At 43.7% G+C, this 16,507-nt stretch overlaps 1 protein-coding gene and 1 long non-coding RNA gene across 2 annotated transcripts; both read right to left on the reverse strand.

Moving 5' to 3' along the window:
• Positions 1-6,048: 6,048 nt before the first annotated feature.
• On the reverse strand, positions 6,049-15,006 carry LOC306994764 (uncharacterized protein; the record flags this gene model as incomplete). Its single annotated transcript, XM_079605557.1, has 4 exons — positions 6,049-6,670; positions 7,298-7,401; positions 7,492-7,764; positions 7,944-15,006. The coding sequence occupies one exon, from the start codon at positions 15,004-15,006 to the stop codon at positions 8,359-8,361; it is 6,648 nt and encodes a 2,215-aa protein (XP_079461683.1). The 3' UTR covers positions 6,049-6,670; positions 7,298-7,401; positions 7,492-7,764; positions 7,944-8,358.
• Positions 15,007-15,132: 126 nt separating this feature from the next.
• LOC306994927 lies at positions 15,133-16,093 on the reverse strand. Its single transcript, XR_013796764.1, has 3 exons — positions 15,978-16,093; positions 15,670-15,766; positions 15,133-15,213 (listed from the first exon to the last, which is right to left on the reverse strand). It is a non-coding gene; the product is annotated as an uncharacterized lncRNA (long non-coding RNA).
• Positions 16,094-16,507: the final 414 nt, after the last annotated feature.

Genomic DNA, 16,507 nt, shown 5'->3' on the forward strand with positions numbered 1-16,507 from the left:
GTTTTACGGCAGAATAATAATCAGCACAATTACAATAGGTTTTCAACACTTCGTGCTTGAACACCTAATAATAAAAATCAGTACAATTACAATAGGTTTTCAGCACTTCGTGCTTGAACACCTAAAAATCAGTACAATTACAATAGGTTTTCAACACTTCGTGCTTGAACACCTAATAAGAACGATACCTTTTTGCCAGTTATAGCGCCACCTATGGTCCGATCTCCATGAAACTCGGCATGCTTCCTCACCATGTTATGACACATATGCTGATCAATTTTTGTGCAGTTCTGAGTTTTTATTTAGGATTTATAGGCTTTTGAGTGTATTTGGACACGCCCCTTTTCTAAATTACCCTGTCACAGCCAGCCAAATGCAAAAGTTGCACTTTTTCTCGATAATTATTGTTCAGCAGAGTCCAGAGAATGGTCCTAGACTGGTTTGGTTCTGATTGGGCAAAAAACCAGGGACTAGTTCGCAAGAGTAGGTTTTGGACAAAATTGGCCATAACTTTTTTTTTTTTGCTCCAAATCCAATTTGGAGGTATACATCTTGTTCGTCTTGAGCCAAGGATTACAGGGATGTGACAATTGTGAGTCTAGCACAAACGATCTATGAGTTATGAGCAATTTAGTACTTTGGGTTGCTATAGCGCCACCTATGGGCCAATCTGGCTCATCATTTGATAACCTCTCCTCGATTTTTGTACTATCATATGGCAAAGTTTCAAAAGTCCAGCACTTACGGTTTGGGCTGCACGACGCGTTTTACGGCAGAATAATAATCAGCACAATTACAATAGGTTTTCAACACTTCGTGCTTGAACACCTAATAATAAAAATCAGTACAATTACAATAGGTTTTCAGCACTTCGTGCTTGAACACCTAAAAATCAGTACAATTACAATAGGTTTTCAACACTTCGTGCTTGAACACCTAATAAGAACGATACCTTTTTGCCAGTTATAGCGCCACCTATGGTCCGATCTCCATGAAACTCGGCATGCTTCCTCACCATGTTATGACACATATGCTGATCAATTTTTGTGCAGTTCTGAGTTTTTATTTAGGATTTATAGGCTTTTGAGTGTATTTGGACACGCCCCTTTTCTAAATTACCCTGTCACAGCCAGCCAAATGCAAAAGTTGCACTTTTTCTCGATAATTATTGTTCAGCAGAGTCCAGAGAATGGTCCTAGACTGGTTTGGTTCTGATTGGGCAAAAAACCAGGGACTAGTTCGCAAGAGTAGGTTTTGGACAAAATTGGCCATAACTTTTTTTTTTTTGCTCCAAATCCAATTTGGAGGTATACATCTTGTTCGTCTTGAGCCAAGGATTACAGTGATGTGAAAACTGTGATTCTAGCCCAAACGACCTAGGAGTTATGACCAATTTAGTACTTTGGGTTGCTCTAGCGCCACCTATGGGCCAATTGGGCTCATAATTTGATAACCTCTCCTCGATTTTTGTACTACCATATGGCAAAGTTTCAAGGCTCTAGCACTTATGGTTTGGGCTGCACGATGCGTTTTAGGGGAGAAGAAAAATAATAATAATAAAAATCAGTACAATTACAATAGGTTTTCAACACTTCGTGCTTGAACACCTAATAATAAAAATCAGTACAATTACAATAGGTTTTCAGCACTTCGTGCTTGAACACCTAATAACTAGAACGTACATTTCCAGAAGAAAATGTGAATGGTGCTTGCAGTGGCAAAACTCGACACTCGGTTGCTAGAGCGTGGTACATGATTGCATACGAGCCAACAACCATGTCTGTACGATGTTCTGCTGCTGAGATATGGCTTATTCATGTTGTTCAGGTGGTTGCTAGGGTGTTCTGGGTGGTTGCTAGGGTGTTGCTAGGCGGTTGCTAGGGTGTTCTGGGTGGTTACTATGGTGTTCTGGGTGGTTGCTAGGGTGTCATGGATGGTTGCTATGGTGTTGCTAGGGAGTTCTTAGGTATTTTGGGTGGTTGCTATGGTGTTGCTAGGGAGTTCTAAGGTATTTTGGGTGGTTGCTAGGGTGTTATGTGTGGTTTCTAGGGTGTTTTAAGGTGTTTTGGGTGGTTGCTATGGTGTTGCTAGGGAGTTCTAAGGTATTTTGGGTGGTTGCTAGGGTGTTGCTAGGGAGTTCTAAGGTATTTTGAGTGGTTGCTATGGTGTTGCTAGGGAGTTCTGAGGTATTTTGGGTGGTTGTTAGGGTGTTATGGGTGGTTGCTAGGGTGTTCTAAGGTGTTTTGGGTGGTTGCTATGATGTTGCTAGGGAGTTCTAAGGTATTTTGGGTGGTTGCTAGGGTGTTGCTAGGGAGTTCTAAGGTATTTTGGGTGGTTCCTAGGGTGTTCCGGGTGGTTTCTAGGCATTTGCTAAGGTTTTCTGGGTGGTTGTTAGGGTATTTGGGTGATTGCTAGGACATTTCTAGGCTGTTGCTAGGGTGTTCAGGGCGGTTGCTAATGTATTTTTGGTGGTTGCTATGGTGTTACTAGGTGGTTGGTAGTTTTCACAGATGGTTACTATGGGGTTAGGGCTAAGGTTAGGCACTCGGCCGCAGAGTATTTAAAATCTCTATTAAACGAGTGCATTATAATGAGTGCACGAGGCCTGCGGCCTCGTGCCTATAGCCTATGGTTGCTAGGGTGCTGTAACTGGTTGCTATGGTGTGGCTATGAAGATTTTAGGCCATTCTAGGTGGTTGCTAGGCAGTTGCTAGGGTGTTCTGGGTGGTTACTAGGCGGTTGCTAGGCAGTTGCTAGGGACTTCAGGGTGGTTGCTAGGGCTCCACAGATGGTTACTATGGGGTTAGGGCTAAGGTTAGGCACTCGGCCGCAGAGTATTTAAAATCTCTATTAAACGAGTGCATTATAATGAGTGCACGAGGCCTGCGGCCTCGTGCCTATAGCCTATGGTTGCTAGGGTGCTGTAACTGGTTGCTATGGTGTGGCTATGAAGATTTTAGGCCATTACTTATTGGCTGCTGGATAATATAAATCCTCTGAGGGAGAGAGAGGGGGAGACATGCAGGGGTGTCAGGCCCTTTGTGTCTGTGTGTGTGAAAAATGACAGTTGGGATTTGAATTTCTGAAAATTCCGCAATGTTAAGTCAATGGGACTTTTTTGGCCGCTTTTTCGTCCGCTGTGCGAACATCGTACACCCGATCGCTTAGAAAAGATATAGCACACCTCTCCTCAATGGGCCGGTCGTTTTGACACCTCACTCAGGGGTCTGTGACAAACGGTGCGGGGCGAGTTTCGCGCCAAAAAAGCGGCAGAATAATAAGAATAAGAACTAGAACGTACATTTCCAGAAGAAAATGTGAATGGTGCTTGCAGTGGCAAAACTCACCACTCGGTTGCTAGAGTGTGGTACATGATTGCATACGAGCCAACAACCATGTCTGTACGATGTTCTGCTGCTGAGGTATGGCTTATTCATGTTTTGGGTTGGTTGCTAGGGTGTTCTGGGTGGTTACTAGGGTGTTTTGGGTGGTTGCTAGGCAGTTGCTAGGGTGTTCTAGGTGGTTACTAGGCAGTTGCTAGGGTGTTCTGGGTGGTTGCTAGGGTGTTCTGGGTGGTTGCTAGGCGGTTGCTAGGGAGTTCTGAGGTATTTTGGGTGGTTGCTAGGGTGTTGCTAGGGAGTTCTAAGGTATTTTGGGTGGTTGCTATGGTGTTACTAGGGAGTTCTGAGGTATTTTGGGTGGTTGCTAGGGAGTTATGAGGTATTTTGGGTGGTTGCTATGGTGTTGCTAGGGAGTTCTAAGGTATTTTGGGTGGTTGTTAGGGTGTTATGGGTGGTTGCTAGGGTGTTCTAAGGTGTTTTGGGTGGTTGCTATGGTGTTGCTAGGGAGTTCTAAGGTATTTTGGGTGGTTGCTAGGGTGTTGCTAGGGAGTTCTAAGGTATTTTGAGTGGTTGTGTTATTAAACGAGTGCATTATAATGAGTGCACGAGGCCTGCGGCCTCGTGCCTATAGCCTATGGTTGCTAGGGTGCTGTAACTGGTTGCTATGGTGTGGCTATGAAGATTTTAGGCCATTACTTATTGGCTGCTGGATAATATAAATCCTCTGAGGGAGAGAGAGGGGGAGACATGCAGGGGTGTCAGGCCCTTTGTGTCTGTGTGTGTGAAAAATGACAGTTGGGATTTGAATTTCTGAAAATTCCGCAATGTTAAGTCAATGGGACTTTTTTGGCCGCTTTTTCGTCCGCTGTGCGAACATCGTACACCCGATCGCTTAGAAAAGATATAGCACACCTCTCCTCAATGGGCCGGTCGATTTGACACCTCACTCAGGGGTCTGTGACAAACGGTGCGGGGCGAGTTTCGCGCCAAAAAAGCGGCAGAATAATAAGAATAAGAATAACTAGAACGTACATTTCCAGAAGAAAATGTGAATGGTGCTTGCAGTGGCAAAAAACACGACCCGGTTGCTAGGGTGTTCTTGGAGTTTGCTATGAAGATGCTAAGGTGTTCTGGGTGGTTGCTAGGGTGTTCTGGGTGGTTGCTAGGTGGATGCTAGGGTGTTCTGGATGGTTGCTAGGCGGTTGCTAGGGTGTTCTGGGTGGTTGCTAGGCGGTTGCTAGGCAGTTGCTAGGGTGTTCTGGGTGGTTGCTAGGCGGTTGCTAGGGTGTTCTGGGTGGTTGCTAGGCGGTTGCTAGGGTGATCTGGGTGGTTGCTAGGCGGTTGCTAGGGTGTTCTGGGTGGTTGCTAGGCGGTTGCTAGGTGGTTGCTAGGGTGTTCTGGGTGGTTACTAGGGTGTTATGGATGGTTGCTAGGGTGTTATGGATGGTTGTTATGGTGTTGCTAGGGAGTTCTTAGGTATTTTGGGTGGTTGCTATGGTGTTGCTAGGGAGTTCTAAGGTATTTTGGGTGGTTGCTAGGGTGTTATGTGTGGTTCCTAGGGTGTTCTAAGGTGTTTTGGGTGGTTGCTAGGGTGTTCCGGGTGGTTTCTAGGCAATTGCTAAGGTTTTCTGGGTGGTTGTTAGGGTATTTGGGTGATTGCTAGGACATTTCTAGGCGGTTGCTAGGGTGTTCAGGGCGGTTGCTAAGGTATTTTTGGTGGTTGCTATGGTGTTACTAGGTGGTTGGTAGTTTTCACAGATGGTTACTATGGGGTTAGGGCTAAGGTTAGGCACTCGGCCGCAGAGTATTTAAAATCTCTATTAAACGAGTGCATTATAATGAGTGCACGAGGCCTGCGGCCTCGTGCCTATGAGTGAGTTTTTATAGAGTATTTAAAATCTCTATTAAACGAGTGCATTATAATGAGTGCACGAGGCCTGCGGCCTCGTGCCTATGGCCTATGGTTGCTAGGGTGCTGTAACTGGTTGCTATGGTGTGGCTATGAAGATTTTAGGCCATTACTTATTGGCTGCTTGATAATATAAATCCTCTGAGGGAGAGAGAGGGGGAGACATGCAGGGGTGTCAGGCCCTTTGTGTCTGTGTGTGTGAAAAATGACAGTTGGGATTTGAATTTCTGAAAATTCCGCAATGTTAAGTCAATGGGACTTTTTTGGCCGCTTTTTCGTTCGCTGTGCGAACATCGTACAACCGATCGCTTAGAAAAGATATAGCACACCTCTCCTCAATGAGCCGGTCGATATGACACCTCACTCAGGGGTCTGTGACAAACGGTGCGGGGCGAGTTTCGCGCCAAACTTTGTCCAGAATAAAAAGAATAATCAGAAGAATAATAATAAGTATGAGCAATAACACTAATGTTGCTTTGCCTATAGGCAAGCACCATTAACTAGAACGTACATTTCCAGAAGAAAATGTGAATGGTGCTTGCAGTGGCAAAACTCACCACTCGGTTGCACACGAGTATATTATATTGTTGTAAATGGCACATAATAAATGTTGAGTATATAAAGCTCATTTAAATGTAAGCTTTTAAATGACCCGACCACTTACCATCTTTAAAGAACCATCTGTGAATATACCTGGATCTTCTCTGAAGTTCACAAGAAAATATTCATAATGTGACAATGATGACTAACTTTCAATAACATTCAATAAAGACAAAAACACAGTGTGTGTCAATTAACCAAATGTTTATTTAAAAGATTTTTTTAAATGCCTGTTGTGTCAAATTCCACGCAGCAAATGGATTAGATCAGGGATGGGCCACTTGGGTCCTGGAGGGCCACTGTCCTGCAGAGTTTAGCTCCAACCCTAATTAAACACACCTGAAAAAGGCAATCGATGTTTTCAGGATTACTAGATAGATACAGGCAGGTGAGTTATCATCAGGGCTGAAGCTTAACTCTGCAGGACAGTGGCCCTCCAGGACCGGAGTTGCCCATCCCTGGATTAGATCCTAGTGTTGTACTAGTTATTAGATATACTTTGTATTAAAATTATCTTTAAAGCATTACCCCTAAGATTATAAAAATATATATTTTTTATTTATTATGTACTAGTTTAGCCTATAGTGCTGAGAATTTTGTTGTGAATACATTTGTAAAAATGCTCTTTATTTGAAGGAGTGGGTAGCTCTGAAAAGAGCCGTTGTTGTCTTTAAAAAGACATTTGGTTTCAACTTTGGAGTTCCACCCGCAGACCGTCTCTCAGGTTTGCTCAGGAGAAGCTGGTTTCAATCTGCGCTCAGGTGAACTCGGTCTCTGGTGTTTCTATGCTGAATGGCACGCATCTGTCTCCCTGGATATCCTGAGGGCAGAGGAGATAAAACGTATATGATAATGTTAGTGAATTTATTTGAATTGTTTACTTATTGAGCAGCATAGTTGATGGGTCAGATGTAAGCCTTTAGTTTTTACATCAAATCATACATCTTTGAACAAAACTCATGGTTTTTCCTGCATTTAACTTTTTTAGCATTTATTAATCTTTGTTAGTGATTTTTACATTTACTAATACGGTACATTGTTCAAATCAAAAGTTGTAAGTGTTAACATTAGTAAATGCAGTGAACTAACATGAATAAACATTGAACAGCAGTTTTTAAAATAAATAACTGTCAAAAAGTTCATACTGGAGTGATTAATATCATAAAGCACATAGCAAGTTGTTGTTAGCTAGCAGTTCATTTTATTCAATTGTTAGCTGTATGTTAGAAAATTAAGACTATTAGTTAAAATAAACCTTTTGATTCTATTATTTTTATATGCAATATGATTATATAACAAAATTATGAAATCCAGTGGTAAAATCTGCTCTTTTTTTTAAATAAGAGAGCAAGATAGGACAACAGTGTCTGTTGGCCACCAACGAAGACATTTGACGCGGGAAAAACCCTGAAACCATTGTATAATAAAATGCACTGAAATACTACACCTTATCAGTAGTATTGACCTCAGTGTGCTTCTTCCTCTGCTTCTTCATCTGCTTCTTCATTCTTCAGAGTTGTCCTCAATGCCATAGTTATTTGGACCTGTTCTCTGGGCAATGAAATTAACAAATGAACAATGGGATCATGAATACACCCATACTAATGAAAATTAAAAAACAAACTCAGAAATAAAACTTACGGAAAGAAATTGACACATAATCTGGTATCCAGCTCGTCGTCGTCATTGATGTAGCACACGTGATCTTCTCAGACAATCTCACTTCATTTGGCTGGTTCATGAAAAACATAAAAATTAAAATTAGAGATTCAAATATAACATTTCCATTCAAACGCGGTTATGAAAAGCAGTAGTACACAGCTAAAGCAAAAAAATGTAACACTTAGCTTTAGAAGGTAAATTGCACACTCATATCCAGACAGGACAGCTATGGTCTCCCAATTCTTCCTGCAACTTTACAGAAGGGCACATATCAATCATAGAATAGCAGGGGACTGCATATCCCGCACAGATTGTCACAAATTTTGTAGATTGAACATCAATTCAAGTTCAAATGTATGTTATAAGGTCAAAATCAAACATTACAATGGTGTCTTGCTACTTCTCTCTTTCCCTTGTCTTTTATAACTTACTGCCACTGTTGCACTGACTGTCTGTGTCCTCCCTGGAGCTGTCACGCTAGTCCTCTGTCCTTCCTGCTGCTGCTGCTGCTGACGTTGCTCCTTCCTCGTAGCTCAGTGGTATAAACCCTTAAATTGACCTAACCACAATCTCCTAACCACAATCTCTAACGCCACAATCTAACCGCAACACGACCATACGCGCCAACCCGTTTGATGAAGGCTGTCGAAGTCCCGTTGATGTCATGAATCCAGGTCCATTGGCAACGGTTCCGTATGGCATAACAACCCAACCATACGCGCCCAACCGTTTGTATAAGGCCGCGGAAGCCCCACTGTAGTCATTAGTAGCCGATGCAGTGGCAAACGGTTCCGTATGGCATACTAGCTACCGCAACATACAACAATACCGGTCCATCACAAAAACTCATTTACGCAAAATACAGTACACGGGATTGTGATAACTATGATAACTATGCAAGACACCTGACTGAAGGCACAAATCCGGATGAGAGATGTATATATGATCCAGTAGAGTGTTCTTTTTGGTTGTTGCTGTGGTGATCAGTTGCGTGTATCCTTTAGACTGGAACAATTCCAGAACAGTTTTATTCCCTGCGCTGAGGTGATCCTCATTAAAATCTCCACAGATTAGTGTGGGGTGTTCGTCCACCATGTCCAAATAATCCAGCAGACTCTTCAAGTTTTTCGAGAACTCTTCAAATCCGTAGTGTGGCGGCCTGTACACAGCAGCGATCGTTGCTTTGATCGGGCTATCCACTTTGATGACGACATACTCCAGATCGGTCACATCTTGTATAAACTGCCTAGGCTGAGCAGAAATATGCTCTTTGCAATATATTGCGACTCCACCACCAGCTTTCTGTGCAATTTCTTGGTGTGTCGAGTAGGAGACATGTCTATTTCGCATAAATGCGTTGTACCCTTCCAGTTGGACGTGGGGTGTCATGAGTGACCCGGTCAGGTGAGTTTCCGTCATGCAAAGAATATCCGACAGAAGCAGTTCGTGATGGCATCGGATATCTTCGATGTGTGATGACAGTCCTTCTGTGTTGTGATGGATTATTTTCAGCATTTGATCCAAGTTGGTTTCCCTAACCTGCTGTAAAAGCGGCATGATTCCTTCGAATGATGCTCTCGTCATGTTTTCCAACGATGCTGTGACTGTAGCATCGGCATAGATCTTCTTTTCGCTGAAGTCCGTGATGTGTAGTCCACGAAGCGAGGTCGTTCTGCTGAGGGCAACGTAGGCCATTCCCGGCTCGAAAATCTTCTTCAGTGAAACCACGGCATTCTCCAACGTCATGCCTTGGACTTTGTGAGCTGTGCAGGCGTAGGCCAACTTGATGGGGAATTGTCGACGAACGGCTCCTTTCCTCAGACTTTCTTCGGATCTCTCGATGTACACACAGTCGTCGTCTTCACCTTGCACCCTTTTGCGGTTTTTCTTCCCTGCATGTGGATTGTCGAGCTGAAGCCCTAGCATGTGTACGGTGTCGATTCCATCTTTTGTCTTATTGACAATACGAGAAATCTTCCCAAAGCACCCATTGCATAGACCGTCCTCGACATCCAAATTCCTAGTCACCATTATGCGTACTCCCAACGCAATTTGTATGGTGTCAGGCAAGTCGTCCTTTTTACCGGTGACGGGCCTCGCTTGTCTCTTCATCCCTCCCGTTCTTGGGTCTTTCCTGTAGTCTTCGGCATCGATGGTAATGATGTCAGTGTGAAGAGCATGGATTGTTTCAGTGTTGTGTCTGTGGACTTCCTTGTTGGTGGCAAATACGTGCAGTGCATCACACGGGCAGTCTTTGGGGTCCTTCACAGCCTGGAGCAACAAAGCTCGATCTTCTTCGGCAAGGTCGTCGGTCTTCTGCTTCACCCGTATGCGGTTTAAAAGTTGGGCAAAAGCCAAGTCTTCTTTCTGACGCATGATCTCGGAGAGAGTAACCATTTGGAAATGGTCTTTCCAGAAGTCCAGGACATCCTCTTCGTACACACAGAGGGGTTTGGCTTTACCCAGAGGTGGCAGTTGATAAAAGTCGCCCACGGCGAGGACAGAGATTCCCCCGAAAGGTTTCTTGCTGCCTTTGATTTGCTGACATCTCCAGTTGATGTAGGCAAAAAGATCCTTCGAAATCATGGACACTTCATCGATGATAAGAATCTCCACGTCGCGTAGTGTTGCTCGAAGCTCATCTAGGGCATTTCCAAGTCCTTGATACGGTGGCTTCAGATTCCTTGGAAGTTTCAAAATGGAATGGAGTGTTTTACCGGAAATGTTGAATGCGGCCGTTCCAGTAAACGCACTCAAGAGCACCGTAGGCACGGAGAGATCCCCTTCCTCCCGTAGTCGAGGCAGTTGTCGCAGAATCTTGGTCGCTTCCGTGTATATGCACTTGATGACGTGCGATTTGCCACAACCAGCACCACCTGACACGAAGTAGAAAAACTGTTCTGGATTATGACCCCACACACGCTTCTGACACCACTGGCAGACCGTGTAGAATATGGCTGCCTGCGTCTCATTGAGACTTCTGAACAACTTCCTGACAAATTCAACACTCATCTGCGGTGCCTCTATTCGTGGCACGACCCCGTCTCCATGTTCAAGAACCTGGAATTCTGGGATATCATCTTGTACGTCCTCATCATCCGGAATGATGTCTTGTCGTTCGGCGACGCACTCCAAGCGATCCACTTCTACTTCAGGTGCAAAAGCGTTCCATGCGTTCTCAGGCGGTCCTTGCCGTTCCAGCTGATCGAATGCCTTGTCCAACTCGTCACTGTGTTTTTCAAACTTCTCCTTGTTCGCTTGAACTATGGCACAGACAGGAAACAGCAAACCAGGGTGAGAAGGTAGTTCCACAGATGCACCTTTGTAAAACGTCTCGTAGGTTGGAAATCTTGGAGGTTTAAGCTGTTCGTTGGTCCGATGCGGCATATAAAGCTTTAGTAATCTACAGTAAAACTTTTCGGGTTGTTTTTTCTCCGAATAACGTGCAAACCTAATGATTGCAGCCTTCCCAGACGTTCTTTTCTGAAAAAAACCCATGCCGTTGAGCAGCCGGTGAACATTTTTGCCTTCCGTTTGCTGACCATACACGATGCGGCACTCCGAAGCAAAATCTGCCAGGCACATCTTTTCAAAATCACGCGTTTGAGGCCTTGCCCTGTATTTATCGATCATCCCCGACATCCAGACGTCCTCTGAATCTGGATTTTTATTTTGTAGGACACTAAGGGGAAGACTCATCTTTAGCGCGTCATCATCCGTCGGTAGAAACACAACACTTCGTGAACACTTCTTCAACGGTAAGCTGCATGTTCGTGCCACAGACTCCTGAGCGCTAACTTGCCTGTGTTTGGAGTAGGCTTGCATTATCTGCTTCATCTCATCTTCCTCGCTAACGTTCGTCTCGCGCACACTCTTGATTACGTTTTTAAGTAAATCGCCCATTTCATTCTCCGGCTTGGAAATGTACGAAAGCATGTACATAACGCAGCTAAAAGCGTCAAGAACAAACTGAATGTCCATATTGGCGTTCCATGCCCTTAATAAATCGGGATTGTATCCATTCACCCAAGACTCCTTTGGATCACGCTTCAGCAGAATCACGTTGGCATTGGACAATGCTTTGACGTTCTCATTGTAATCCTCGATGGACATCTTACACGCTGTCAGTAGCTCTGACAAGCTGTCAAAGGAGGCTTGGGGGTCATTCAACAGATCCCACACCGGCTTGAGTTTGGTCCTGGCTTCGCTCATTGCCTTTCGAGCAGCTTCCTGTCTCAACTTCCTTCTGTCCGCTTGCTTTTGTGCTTCCTCGTGCTCTTCTTCAGGACGCTGTGGTTGTGTGGTTTTAGACGCAAACATGCAGCTTCCGGATGGAGAAGTGTCCGTGTCATCCTCTTCTTCAGGACGCTGTGGTCGCGGACGAGTGATCTTGGTGCTAGACACCGGTAGTTTGGGGAACCCAAATCGACACAATACATTTCCCTTCTTACAGGACTTTGAATGGTTCCTGCTGTGAAGCTGGACCTCTGTGACGATCCGGTGAAGCTCAGGATCAGCCGAGGAATCGGGCAACCGGCAGGTTATGTTGCGGTCGATAAAGTTACAAACGTCCTCATCAGAGTCCTGTTCAAACTCGGGTGCGTCCTTTATCCAAACAAGAAGATGGATATGTGGGCTTCCTCTAGCTTGGAACTCCACTCGGTAAAAGTAGTCCTCAACTTCACCAATGGGTTGGGCTGGCGACAAAAGCAGATGAGTCATTAGCGCATCCACCCGTTTCTCAAACATACGCATGACAGTGACTGGGTTGCTTCGGAGGATTTCACACTTCGTCGTCCAGTCAAGCTCGGAAAAGTCGACGTGTTCACCTTGTTGGGCCTTGATTGCGGTTATTACTTCAGGCCATCTCATTTCGGCTGCGCTGAACGTGCAAAAAAACGTAGGGGCTCCTAACTGTCTTATCATAGCCTGTAGATCTCGCAAAGTTTTCTCCCAATACGATGGAGTGCCTCTCAGTGGTTGCATGAACCGTGTGGCGTCTCTGTTGTGTAGCAATCTTTCAACCTCCCGGTTGTCTTGAAGCAGTCTGTTGGAAATTCTCCGGCCATCTCTTGTAATAGGTTTGCCTTTTCGCAACTGGATAGACATGCTGTTTCTAGCCAGGTGCGTTTCCGTTACAAACTGTGCAAAGAAAAGATAACTCTGATCTTTTGCAAAACGCGTGTCCACGCTGAACAATCTCGCGTTGAAATACATACTGGGAGATATTGAAATTTGCCTTTCCTCGTCAATGGAATTCTGTCCAGTGGGGAATTGAACAGGGAACGCCATGGCTTCCAGTTTTGGGATTTTGAAAAATCCAACAGGCTTATGTCCTTGTGCAGGTGCGATACTAAATATTCCCTCACCGTACGACAAGATCTCCTGTCCGATGTCGGGCGGCTGCATGCACGTGTCTAATGTGAGGCCGGGTCGAAGCTCATCCTTTTCCTCAACGCTAACTTGTTGCTCATCCTGCTCAGCAACATCGACTTGTTGCTTCCCAGAGACATCAACTTCTTCGTCTAGGTGACTTTCAGTGACATCAGCTTCCTCGTCTAGGTGACTTTCAGTGACATCAGCTTCCTCGTCTAGGGCACTTTCAAATACAGCAGTTTCTCTTATGGAGATATCCCTGTATTCTGAATGCATTGCTTTCAGCTTTGATAAAGCTGCAAGCACGTTATGCATATTCACAGTCTGGAACTGCTGGTATCCTTTAAACTTAACGTGTCTCTTCAGCTTCACCTGCAGCAGCTGGGCCTCACTTCTTGGTCTTGGCAGAGAGTTGACAGTCTTCTCCATCTCAGAGGGCACACACACGACGGCACCACGTACTGCTCTCTGCTGTCCTTTGGGTAACGAAACTATTTTTGCAAATGGTAAAATTTTTGCAATGAGTTGACGTTCAAGGACATTTAATTCATCCAATTCCGCAGGGATTGGTGGTAACTCCAGTTTGTTAGCTGCTGCAATTGAAGACATCTGTCCTCTCTTAAGATGGTTGTCACAATTGTGGCAAATCCATTCCTGTCTTCTCTCTTTCGGTACTACGCAGGAACCTGAGCAGGCACTATCACAAGCGTGAACATACTTCCCGGTTAGGCAAGACGCTGCAACATGAACGTTTTTGTCATATCTCGTTCTATTACAGACCCTGACTTGATCAGGAAACAGGGCTCTGTGGCAGACTGTGCAGACATGTGTAGGGCCATGCTGAATCTTACACCGGAATGCATGTATGGCACTTTCCATCGCTTTGTTAACCAAAGGCTGGGGTGTTTCTTGGCTGGAACGGATGTAAGGTCTATATTTCCTTTTTATCCTGAGTGCGCATTGCAATCGATGAAAAACGCGATATGTAGCATCGGCAGCACATTTCTGGGTCTTGCGCAGGGTACATCGCAGGATGTGATGTGCTCTGAACTCTGGGTCGCCTGCATATCTCTTTACCATGTAGGCTTTCATTTTCCTCTGGAATAGAGTATCGGTGCTGTACCTCCTAACCATATTGTCTTTCATCTTCTTCTGGAAGAGAGCATCTGTGCTGTATCTCTTCTTAGTGTAGTCTTTCATCTTCTTCTGGAAGAGAGTATCTGTGCGGTATCTCCTCAGTATATAGTCTTTCTTTTTGTTTCTGAAAAGAGGATCCTGATGATACTTTTGCTTAATGACTTCTTTTTTCTTTGTTTGGAGTTGCGAACAGCTGACATACTTCTTTCTGTCATAATCCCTTTTTTTATTTCTTCTTATGAGACTAGATGCAGTTGTGCCCTCAAGTTGTCCACGTTGTTTTGAAAATGTTAATGTTTTACGCATTTTTTTTCTTCTCCTGTACTTATTCGTTTTATATACATCTGGGTTTTTTGCTCTGGAGCCAACAAGATTTACTTTGGCTCCAACATTTGTTATTGGTTCCTGTAGAGCTGAAATCACTAGTGATACCTGTTCACAAACAGATGGTGAAGGCAGTTGGACAGACTGTTGCTCTGTTTCAAATGATACAGGCATGAATTCATAGCTGGTCTCATCACCACGATCCTGGAAGATCTTGAGAAGTATGTCTGTCATGTCACTCAGGTGGGTGAAAGTCAACATGACAGCAGTTCCATGACCAGTAGGATGGGGCAAGCCTGCAGCAGTCCTCGAGTGAGAATCAAAGTATCCGTACCTTCCAGATCTGTCTCTGAACACAGCAATACACTCAGGAGCAACAAGGAGCAAAGCATGCCTGACATCTGTGGAGAGACACTGCAGTCTTTCAGTGAGTGGAATGCACCACTCTTCAGTGCCAGGGATCCCTGTGGCTCTGAGGTATCCGATCATCACTCCTGACTTCAGCACATTGTGTGTCCGGTTAAATGATACAACACTCAACGGTATTTCCTCCATCGTCAGAAGGTTGCGATTAAACTGTCTTTCAGCAATAAGCTGCAATTTAATGCTGACATATAACGCATCTCCCTCCTCTAGAATTCTATCAAGGTCAGGCATCTTGAACGCAATCCCTTCACTCTGGTTGGCCAAAAATGTCAACGCTACACAGGTGCACTGATGATTTCTTGAGAAACTGTCATACCTATAATCACCCTGACAATGAGATGCCTGCACAGACAAAATCCTGGGTGCAATATCACCACCTTCTGCATGCATTCTACCCGAAAACTGAGCTACAGCTGCACTGGTGCTTGCCTGTTCAACCTGTAAATAATCATTCATGAAATTAGGCTGCTGGTCAAAATTAGTGGCATAGAATCTGTGTTAAATTTTAAATCACAATTCATAGTGTTTGACATAAAGACATTTTTGAAAAGTTATAAAGAAACTAAAAAAAGGCAAAAAATGTGTTTGTAAATTATGATACACTTATTAGCTCAATGTTTTTTGAGCATCAAATCCGCATATATTCATATTAGAATGATTTCTAATGAGCTGAGAGACAGCTGATGCGAGCTTGACTAAAGTGACCTGCTAGAACTAACGCTAGGCTGGATTTAATCATAAGGTGTAAATTGCAATCAAGGTTGTTCTTTTTTTTTTTTTTTTTACAAATCAAGCACTCAAATTTAATCGAGGAATCATAACAGTCCTAGTCCCAAACATTAAGGTGCCCTGAAATTAGCATGTTGAAATCCAAGACACAGATATCAATAGTACCCGGTTATTCCTGGAGGCTCTGGTCTGTTCATCCTCAAGGTCCTCCTTTCGCCGACGCACTTGTTGAGCCTGAGATCTCTTTCCTTTCCGCGGCATCCTTTAAAATATGAAGAGATAAAAAGAATAATTCTTGACAAATTTATCTAACTAGGTAACTTCTAAAAGTAGAGATTTTACTTTCAATACTCAAAACATCAAAATTAACCATGTATTTATTTTTAATCCTCAAAAGTAATGCATATTAAAATACACTTATTTGTTAGTCAAATTCATTTTGACAGGACATTCTCCCTTTGATAGGCACATACTTTGAAACGTCTCCCGATGTAACTGCTGTTGAGCCTGAAAAGATAACAACTGTAGTACTCTCAGGAAGAAAAAACAAAACAGTTAAACAACAATGAAAGAGACACTGTGTAAACTTTTTTTTTTGTGGGGAGCGGGGGTGAGAAATTAAATGCTCTCTGTAGAAAACGCCAAAACACAAGGAACCTGTAAAGACACAGAACAGAAAGACGTATTAGAGCACAGGGACTACAATTATGGTGATGTGATGAAAATTACAGCTTAAGAAACCATATTAATACTAACCAAGGAGAAAAGTGCAGCAGAAGATGCAGGTTGTGCTCTGATCAGTCAGTCTGAAAAAAATAACAATGACAACATAATGAAATGACTAAACTCGAGTTAACTATCCATAACTTCTTTGCATGTTCAATATTAATTATATATTTATCTCAAGAATCTGTTTTATCTCAAGAAGAGTCTTTTTCTTGAAGTACATTATTTTCAAGACGCAGAGTTATGTCAAATATGCGTCCTAAAACCTCTAAAGGAA

This window comes from Phoxinus phoxinus (assembly GCF_949152265.1).
Source record: "Phoxinus phoxinus genome assembly, chromosome: 3".
Taxonomy (NCBI): Eukaryota; Metazoa; Chordata; class Actinopteri; order Cypriniformes; family Leuciscidae; genus Phoxinus; species Phoxinus phoxinus.